At 39.9% G+C, this 10197-nt stretch overlaps 1 protein-coding gene across 1 annotated transcript; it reads left to right on the top strand.

The window, feature by feature from the left end:
* The first annotated feature begins 311 nt into the window (after positions 1–311).
* Positions 312–9304, top strand: LOC126407093 (pyruvate dehydrogenase E1 component subunit alpha, somatic form, mitochondrial-like). Its single transcript, XM_050071776.1, has 10 exons — positions 312–482; positions 750–765; positions 1392–1450; positions 1535–1708; positions 3752–3878; positions 6324–6415; positions 7744–7836; positions 8028–8183; positions 9050–9121; positions 9233–9304. Exons 1-10 carry the CDS (start codon positions 438–440, stop codon positions 9302–9304), a joined length of 906 nt encoding a protein of 301 aa, XP_049927733.1. The 5' UTR covers positions 312–437.
* The last annotated feature ends 893 nt before the right edge of the window (positions 9305–10197 follow it).

Below are 10197 nucleotides of genomic sequence, written 5' to 3'. Positions count from 1 at the left end.
TTAGCGTTAGCTCCCGGTGTTAGCACTAGCCGGGATCCGGCGATGGCTCTAGCCGAATCGACTGCCACCGGCTACTGGAGTAACTTACAGCTATGGAGCGCTTCTACCAGCTCCTCTAGTCACTGAGCCTCGCCTCCATCTCAGCAAATATATTACATTTATTACAGGTACCATCATCATTGAAGTAGGCAGGGGAATAGCTAAACTCAGCAGAGACCGAGAGTGAGTGAAAGACATTGCTAACTGCTAAACTAAGTTTAGACAGGTGAGTCGGGGGTGGGGGGTGGAGAGCAGAGGTAGAGGGAGGAGTGGCTCATGACACACTTTGTTTTGGTCTACAGGCAGTGCACAACAGCAAACAATTTCGCTTTTTGCCCCTCTAAAAGACTGAAAAACATAATGTGACGTGAGGAGCATCAGTTGTTTTGGAAGTCATCATGCTGAACATCTCCAACGTATTATGGACAACTGCCCAGAGAAATGTAAGCCAGCCTGCTTTTACACAGAAATACCAGGAAACAGACATGCAAGTGTTAAGTTCAGGTTAGGGTCATTCTGAAGGTTGTAGTTGTGTTGGTGTTGTAATGAACTGCATTACACTGAAAGGTGATTCTGACTGAATGTTATTATTATCTTTCAGCTATATTCTGATGTGAATTATTAACATATTAAGAGAAACTGAAAATGCTTAACCTGGTTGTTTTTGTCTAATTTTCTGTTTTATATTTGTGATTGACTGACTGCTGCAGATGACGAACAGATTATGTAAGTTCCCGTATTTCTAATGATGCTGTATTTAATATTATTTCTAATATTAAGTCCAAAAACAACAGACAAAAAAGACAAATGTGAAACATAAGACAATACAACAACAGACAACATAACATGAAACATGAAAAAGTAACTCAGCTCAGGTCGACATGAGAATTATAATTATACCCTCACCATAAAACTTTGCATACAGTCTACAGTAACCATAGAGAAACATGTGTAGGTGACTTGCAGGAGAAAGCCCAAACAACAAAAAGAAAAAACAAAGCTGCAGATTTTTTTTAAATTTAGAAATGTATATATTTAATTGTAAGAACTGGTCTTACCGGTTCAGTAGGTAAAGAAAGAATAACATTAGTTACAGCTGTAAGTAATAATAATAATAATAATAATGATCAGGAGAATAGGAAGACACAGAAGAAATTATAAGAATGAATAAGGCTTTAGCAACTGACGTAATTTTTTAATTATAACAAATTTGAGAGACTCAAAATAGTATTCAGACTTAATTAAACAGCTTAAAAGCAGGGATTGAATTCAGAATTTTAGCTTCATGGATACGGAATTTCTGAGCAAGAAATGTTAACAATGGTGATCTCTCCTGTTGCATGGACTTGTAGTAGTGATGTCAGCACCACCACATGCTGACTTCACCACCTGGGCTACATTTGAAATAAAGGTAAAACATTTCTTTTTGTCAGTTTTATCTTAGAAATATATCCACACAACACAATGTTAATTATTACTACTTGTCTTACTATAGAAATGTGATGTCCACAAGCTGGATGAAGCTCCGGCCGCTCAGGTGGTTCTGACTCGTGATGAGGGTCTGCAGTACTACAGCACCATGCAGACTATTAGATGTTTAGAGCTGAAGGCTGGACAGCTGTTCAACCAGAGGATTATCAGAGGTGGCTGCCACTTGTACAATGGCCAGGTAGAGTAGCCTTCAATGGACTCTCTTTGATATAACTGATTATTTATTAAGGGAATAGCCTCAGTGAGATTGAGAATCATCACAGTCACAAGAATGTCTAATAAATAATGTTACATAGACTTTAATTGCAGCATGATAGTGCTGCTGATACATGTTGGATATCATTTGAAACAGACAACTACACTTGCAAAAATATATTTGTGATGATTGAAAAACGGTGACATGGCTCTGTGGATGGCAATGATGATTGGTATGTTCCACACCAGACACACCAAACCGACATCAAAGAGCTAGCGGCGACAAAAGCCAACTGTTGCGTCGTCTACATCGCCTCACGTCGCCCTGTGTCAGTTGCATTTGAACACACTACATGGACTACATCCAACGGCCAAGTAGCATGTACGTTCTGCGCCTGCATGAGAGAGAGCGGAGTGAGAGAGTGGTACATCCTGTCAGCTGAGGGGGTTTCCTATCTGTGCAGCCGAGCACGGCAGCACCTCCACAGACTGTTACATCCAGATGGTCCCGGTGTTTCCTATGCAGGCTCCTCTTCACTCACTGCCCGATAAACCCGCTGCTTCTTCCCAGTTTAACCTGAATAACAAACCAGGGCTCAGTGCTCCGGTTGGATCCAAACAGAGAGCCGGGGCTAGCTCAGAGACTAGCGGAGGCTAACTGGCTGTGCTTCCCTCCGGTCATGCTGCGGCTAACGCTCTGCTAGCTGCTCCCAGCTAGTTCTGGTTTGTTATTCAGGTTAAAGTGGGAAGAAGCAGCGGGTCTGTCAGGCAGCTGAGTGAAGTGGAGCCTGAGGAGGAAGCACCGGTTAGTCCCGGTTTCACTACAGGTAGATTCACTCACTACAGGGGCGAGGAAATAAAACCTGAACAGCCAATCAGAGTGATCTCTCTAACCAACAAGCTCAGCCGCCGATTCAACATGCTCAATCTGCCGAAAAGCTGCCGCTGATGCCCAAGTGCCGACGGTGAGGGACACACCGCAAAAACTAGGGTGACAGAAGCTCACCAACGGCCCGACTTTGGTCGACGGCTGACCGTCGGCTTGGTGTGTCAGGGCCTTAAGACTGATCTCCACAACTATCTGATAGATGGTCATGAGATATTGTATTCACAGTCCCCAGATGATGAATCCCTTCTGATTTTGGTTATCCCCTGACTTTATCCCGAACACCTCTAGCTGGTCAAACTTCTCACTTATTGAGTATTTTGACTGTAGATGTACTGCATAGACTGAAAATACATTTTGTAAATTTGAAAATGCATGTTCATAATTTTCAAGACAATGTCTATGAATATTTTGGTGATCCCCTTATTTTTCCTGGAGCATCGCCATAGGGTTTACATTTTTGGTGTTAAATTTACAGTTCACTCCCAAATCAGTAATACATATTCTTTGTCTTACCTGTAGCACTATTTATCTGTCTAGATTGTTGTGGTGTGAGCTGCAGAATGTTGGAGATGTCGGACATAGAGATGTCTGCCTTATCTTGAATATAATGGAACTAGATGGCACAAAACTTGTGGTGCTTAAAGCACCAAAACAATATATTTGAAAAACTCAACAGCAATGTCTCTTTCTAGAAATCATGACAGTATCACTGTGCTTAAGGAAGCATGCGACTGCAGAAATGAGTTTCCTCTATTGGGTGGCTGAGCTCAGCCTTAGAGATTGGGTGAGGAGCTCGGCCATCCTGAGGGAGCTCGGAGTAGGTGTCAGTTGAGGTGGTTCGGGCATCTGACTAGGATGCCTCCTGGGCACCTCCCGCTGGATGTGTCTCGGTTGAGTGCAAGGATCTCCTTTACTGAATAGCCTACTCTTAAATTTTACTGCTTGGTTGCAGTCACAAGGTTCAACATATACAACAAATGTTTTATTTGGACTACTGTATTGTTAAACGAATTTCTTGTCCATTAACTTTTCAGTCCTCTCCAATCAAACTCCACAGTCCCACATGGATACCTTCATTAAATGTCCCAATCCCACTGGGACAAAGAAAAAATATAAATATATGTATATTTCCTCTAGGAAGCCTGTGCAGTTGGTATTGAAGCAGCAATTAACTTAACAGACCACCTGATCACTGCATATCGTTCCCATGGCTTCACTTACACCAGGGGTGGGTCCCTTAAGAAAATTCTGGCTGAGCTTGCTGGTAAGATAAATGCACCCAAAAGTTTAAATGTCCTGTAGCTCCCCCTAAGTTCAGTTGTTTCCATGTTTTCACTCAACCTGATCTCACAGAAATATGTGAAATGACCACAACCTCTTAACACTGCATTCCGTGGTGGCAGCATGTAATGGGTTGAAATTACGTGCCGGTACCATGGAAACAATGCCAATGTAAAGTCAATTATGATCCTTTCCCGTGGTGGACATACGAATTCCCTGATTCAACAACGTCACGTCAACCTCGTTTTCCTCAATGATATCTTTAACTTTCCCGTATACACACAAAAACACTGAAGTGTCCTTGACAACTCAACAATATGACAGGATAATGTCAAGGCCATAAATTAAATAAATGTATTTTGCCAGCTTTTGATAGCGTAGGGCTTTAACCCTATGGGCCCAAACGACGCATAGTTCACACCTGTTCTTCTCTATGGTTTTTCTCTGCAACCTTGCGTCATAGCGAGAAGCCACACATATCACGTGAAACAGCAGAACCGTAGCTTTCCGACAAGACCAAACACTTGTCGCTATTCCAATGTTTTCACAGCGAAAAAAATGATAAAGTTACACTAAAATTATGTATAACAAAGCTTTCATACAGCTTTACACACACATTACTCTTGGATGGATTACTCGCGAATGCAGGCTCGCACAGAAGTGCCACACATATCACATGAAAGCGCAGGACCAGAGCTTTCCAGTGATCACACACATCATTGTGCTGTCATCCCATCATGCTATAAATCCAGATCAATTGTCTTCAAAATAAAAACCTGACGAATTTCTTTACAATCCATTATACAGATCTTGTTATCAGTCACTTCATATAGTGAGGAATATCGTATCTTACCACGTCTTAGGCTTGCGTGTGTTTCTCCCTGTCTATCCACATTTGTAGTCCGGCTTTCAAGATGCAAATATCTCCATATTGTCCAGTTGACACTCCATCAAACTTTGTATGACAAGACCAGCCACTTCACCTTTGCGCACCCAGACAACTGCAGCCTAATTATGCATACTGACAGGGCCGTAGTCACCATATACATTGAGGGGGACACCCGGGGGACACCCCCCCAGGCCCAAATTTCTTTTTTTACTGCAAAGTGGCAAATATTATCTTGGAGAACATCATTGCACTTGGTTGACTATTCTTCTATTATCTTAGATGTAAATATTAAATGTTTCTTTCAGATAAAACACATTTTTGACTTGTGAATGAGTCAATGGAATTTCTTGCAATATTGAAAAAATATTGGCAATCATGTCTGCCTAGCACAAACCACATGTTTTGTGAAATGACAGAATGTCCCAGCATCATGGTTCTTATATTGCCAGATTCCAGAGAGTCTCCCCTCTTCATATATGGCAGAATATGTCAACTTGCAACTTGCTATGGTGAAATACATGTAAAAATGTAAGAATTTAGTCACACGGATTTGTTTTTTTTTCACTGATATGCCACTAATAAATAAATAAATAAGAAGAGAAAAATAAGGCTGAGCACGGAAGAACCAGAGAGGAAACGCCATCACATGGACAGAGGTGGCCACCTCCACTCCACCAGGGGAGAGCAGACCCCAAGCCAGCACCACAGAGCCAGCGAAATCTAGGAAAAACACTTATTTTTAAAAAAAAAACTACAATTCCCTGGGACTGCGCCATGCAGCTTGATACATATCAGAAACATAGTTGTAGTTCTTCTGATTTGCAAAATAGGGTTCTAAATAGGGTTGTAAAAAGATATATCTACCCAATATATCTAATATCTAATAAAGCCAAACTAGTAATTACACTGCACCTAGATGAACTATGTTAAGAAAAAGTAAAGATGTCGGCTAATTTTCGATATTTTAGCTAATATGCTAGAAACGGCATTTTTGGGATGGTAGGTTTATTGCGGCTTGTAAAATAGAGTTGTAAAATAGGGTCGTAATAAGATAGATCTACTGAATATATCAAATATCTAGTAAAGCTGAACTAGTAATGACACTGCTCCTAGATGAACTATGTTAAGAAAAAGTAGGCATGATGGCTAATTTCAGATATTTTAGCAAGTTCTCTAGAAACGGTTTTCTTGGGACTGAATATTTGAATATATCAAATATCTAGTACAGCCGAACTATCATGTTGTTATTCTTATTATTATTGGTGGGAAATTATAACAGAGGAATATATTTGCCGTTTTAATATCACTGAAGAACACTGTTTTTGTGTGTATACAGGACTTTGTTCAATCAGAACAATTCGTGTGTCCACCACGAAAAAGGATCCTAATTGACTTTACATTGGCATTGTTTTCGTGGTACCGGCATGTAATTTCAACTGTGTGCTGCCACCACAGAATGCGGTGTTAAGAGGTCGTGGTCATTTCATGTATTTTTGTGAGATCAGGTTGTTTTCACTACTCACAATTTGCTGTTTACAGGCCGAGCAGCAGGTATTTCAAAAGGACGAGGAGGATCCATGCACATGTACACTAAAACCTTCTATGGAGGAAATGGTATTGTTGGATCACAGGTAATTATTTAAATTAATTACAGCATCTGTAGTTGATTGACTAAAGCTGGCCACCTCAGTTTTTTTGTTATCCTCCACTGACAAACAGTTGCATGTCATCTGTCAAACAGGAAGGAAATAACTGCAATATTTTTTTTTTACATCTGTTCAGCTGTAAAATGGCACTCTAACAATTTAGTATTGCGTTTAGGTAATGTTTGAGGACTTGTGAGAGACATTTTCGAAAGAATCGTCAAAATTAATGCAGCCTCAGGTCCATTTGCTGATTCTTAATCCCTAGTTTTGGGACAGTTCCAAATACACTTGATCCTACACACCCACAGTGTTAGCCTCTTTGATTCCACCCTCTCTGCCTGGTTAAGGCACACACCTTTCACACCTCCTGTTGCCAGTTTGTAAGACAGGTTTTCTGTCATTTTAAATTTCTAAGCCCAATCTGAAACAACCCCGATAATATAACAAGAGTAATCCTGCATTTGAATGCTCCCTCATGTTAAAACAACAACTGGAAAAGAGATGCCGAGTTGATTTTATATTTGCAGATACATGGTGGATGACAGTAAATGTTCAGTTGATGGCAAAAACAAAATTGTTTTAATTCACTTGATGCATCAGGTTTTTTGCTCACAATTTGTTAGCATGGGTTTTTGTCTGGGTTCTGAGGCTTCCTCCCACATGCTAAAGACATGGTTAACTGGTGAGTTTAAATTTTGTTAAATTAGGTGTGAATGTGAGCATGAATGGTGTCTGTCTCTATGTATCAGCGCTGTGATAGTCTGGCAACCTGTCCGGGGTGTACCCTGCCTCTCAGCCAATGTCAGCTGGGATAGGCTCCAGCCTTCCCAAGACCCTTGTGGATAATCAATTACAGATTATGAATTAATGTCATTTGTGATATGGTAATAGGTTGTAACTGTTAGTTGCTGTCCATGAGTGCCCTAGATGAGTTAGAAAAGTTATTTATTAGCATTAGTCAGGTAAAGCAATATTTAAGTACATACTCGTGTAGCAACAAGTCTGGGACAAAATCATTTGTGTAATGATGCTGATTATTCTGATCTATGGGAGCATGTGAATGCAGTATTATTTTCTGGGAATTTACCGTCGAAATGCTTCCTCAAGAGTCCAAACCTTCACATAACAGTTTTCATAAAATGATCTTTGAATAAAATGATCCTCTAATGTAGAACTGATTGAATGGTAAAACCTCATCAACACTCTTAGATGTTTGCTTGCAACTGTTAGTACATTTTAGTAGTGTTTATTAAAGTGATTTGCAATTCAACGTTAATCTAATGCAATTTTGGCTTTCTCTGGATTCTTCCGAGGTTCCCTTGGGTGCCGGTTTAGCTCTCGCTTGCAAGTATCAGAACAAGAGCGAGCTGAGTGTTTGTGTCTATGGTGATGGTGCGGCCAATCAGGTATATGAACTTGCAAATTCAAACATTAAACTGACTCTAACCTTTCTGTAAAAACTGACTTAGAGTAAACAAATCATCTTCTTCTTGTCTATAAACTGATTTATTTTATTATCCATGAGGGTCCTGTGTAAAAAATTGACACATTTTTTTTTAAAGTAAAAAAATTATTGGACTGTGTCTGTATTCCACAGGGTCAGGTTTTTGAAACCTTTAATATGGCAGCACTTTGGAAGTTGCCCGTCATTTTTGTCTGTGAGAACAACAGGTTTGCTAAAGGTACGCCGATGGAGCGAGCTTCTGCAAGCACAGACTTTTACAAGAGAGGAGACTTCATTCCTGGTCTCAGGGTACTGTTCTGAATTATTTCTTTTAAAGCCTCCTGCAGACTGTGAGATGTAAGCAATCTTATAAGTTTAGTGAAGCTACACTGTGTGACATGGATCTAATAAACTTGGGTAGGACATCAAGTTTGATTTATGCAGACTGTACAATGACAGCGCCTACTGAATCACAGGCTACGAGTGCAAGGATGCTGCACAGGTGTGAAGCACAACATAGAGGGTCACATTATTAAATGACCTAAAGTTTTGTGGGCACTATATACTGTGGTGTGTCTGTCTGTGTTTGCTGGAATCCCACACATTTCTTTTAGCATGTTTTGCCTCCATGGTGAGCTGCTATCTGTCTGTTTGTTTCGGTCTAGCCCCAGTGCGTCACTTGAAATTGCATTTCAATTGGCTGGTTAGTAGGCGTAGGTCATAACAGCAGTCACACAGAGAGATGGTCATCCCAGATTTCTGACACTGTCAGAATTTTATCTCAGGCTGTCTCTGATCGCAAGACTGTCCTTGAACCCCTAACGCTGTGCAATGTAGGACCACTGTTTAAGAGCCATGACCAAAGATATCTTTGATGTTGGTCATCTTTCATCTGGGACAGCCCAAAATCATACAGTGAATACCGGGCTTAACAGAGGTTTTCCTCACTTGGTAGAGGGACTATTTGTCTGCATGGTTGTTGTGCAAACATGGTCCTTAAGAGACAAGCTTTATCATTTATGAGTTTGGGCCAATAGGGGGAAGATGAACTCCAAAATAAGGTGATAGCCACAATGCCCTTTATTATTATGAACACTTTTCTTATGTATGTCTGAAGGGATGCTAAATAGACATCTAAAATCCACTTACTTTAGTGTAAACCTGATTATGTTAAGGTGGACGGGATGGACATTCTTTGTGTTCGTGAGGCGACCAGGTTTGCAGCTGATCACTGTAAATCGGGGAAGGTGAGTCAGTGTTTTAGATAGTGTTGATCATTTTTAAAAATGCTTTCACATCTTTTAATATATGCTGTCATATCTTTATTTAAATTATCTCTTATTTGTACGGTAACTCAGGGCCCCATCCTACTGGAGCTTCAGACTTATCGTTTTGCTGGACATTTTGAGGGTGATGCTCACCTAAGGTAAAAGCCCATACATGCCCATATGTCTTTGTACATTCTTGTTTTTCTTATTTTTATTTATGTGCTCATGTTATTCCATTATTGGACTCACTCACTTGTCTTTGCCCATTTGTCCAGTGTATGCTGGCATAGGCTTTAGGTTTGTTTGTTTGTTTGTTATTTGAGACAAAGTAGACAAAATGGCATCTATGTCTGTTGTTTCCAACGCACATGATTCTGTTAAGAAAACCACTACAACTGTTACTGCCAAGAAAAATAATATAGCACTTTTGTTAAAGTGGTATATATACTTTCAACCATTCATAGAACCCACATTTACCCACATTTAGTAAATATGGTTTAAAAATCAGTCAACAACTGTAGTGACACAAAAGTGACATTTTACGCATTGCATGAATCATTTGCTAAAAAAGAAAAAAAAGAAAAGAAAAAAGAAAAACAATAATTGAGCTTCGTTATATGTAACATTTAGGTATTAACACCAGCATGTGAAAGTTTGGGCACCCCTGGTCAAAATTTCTTGTATTGTGAAGAGTTAAGTAAGAAGAAGATGAACTGATCTCCAAAAGCCATGAAGTTAAAGATTAAACATGCTTTTCAACATTTTAAGCAATATCAGTGTATTATTTTGGTTTTGTACAATTGTAGAGTGAAAAAAAAGAAAAGCATCATGCAAAAGTTTGGGCACCCAAAGTCATTTGAGCTCTCAGACAACTTTTACCAGGGTCTCAGACTTTAATTAGGTTGTTAGGACTATGGCTTGTTCACAGTCTTCGTTAGGAAAGGCCAGGTGATGCAAATTTAAAAGCTTTTTAAATATTCTGACTCCTGAAACCTTGTCCCAACAATCAGCAGCCATGGGCTCCTCATAACAACTGCCTAGCACACTGAAAACTA

The sequence above is a fragment of the Epinephelus moara genome, chromosome 2 (assembly GCF_006386435.1).
Source record: "Epinephelus moara isolate mb chromosome 2, YSFRI_EMoa_1.0, whole genome shotgun sequence".
NCBI lineage: Eukaryota > Metazoa > Chordata > Actinopteri > Perciformes > Serranidae > Epinephelus > Epinephelus moara.
The sequence above is the reverse complement of the archived record's forward strand: the minus strand, read 5'-3'. Positions and strand labels throughout refer to the sequence as shown.

Coding starts and splice junctions, on each gene's coding strand:
- LOC126407093 (XM_050071776.1), top strand. CDS start 438: ATGCTGAACATCTCCAACGTATTATGGACAACTGCCCAGAGAAAT. Junction 7,837..8,027: donor GTGATGGTGCGGCCAATCAG/GTATATGAACTT, acceptor TGTATTCCACAG/GGTCAGGTTTTTGAAACCTT. Junction 8,184..9,049: donor ACTTCATTCCTGGTCTCAGG/GTACTGTTCTGA, acceptor GATTATGTTAAG/GTGGACGGGATGGACATTCT.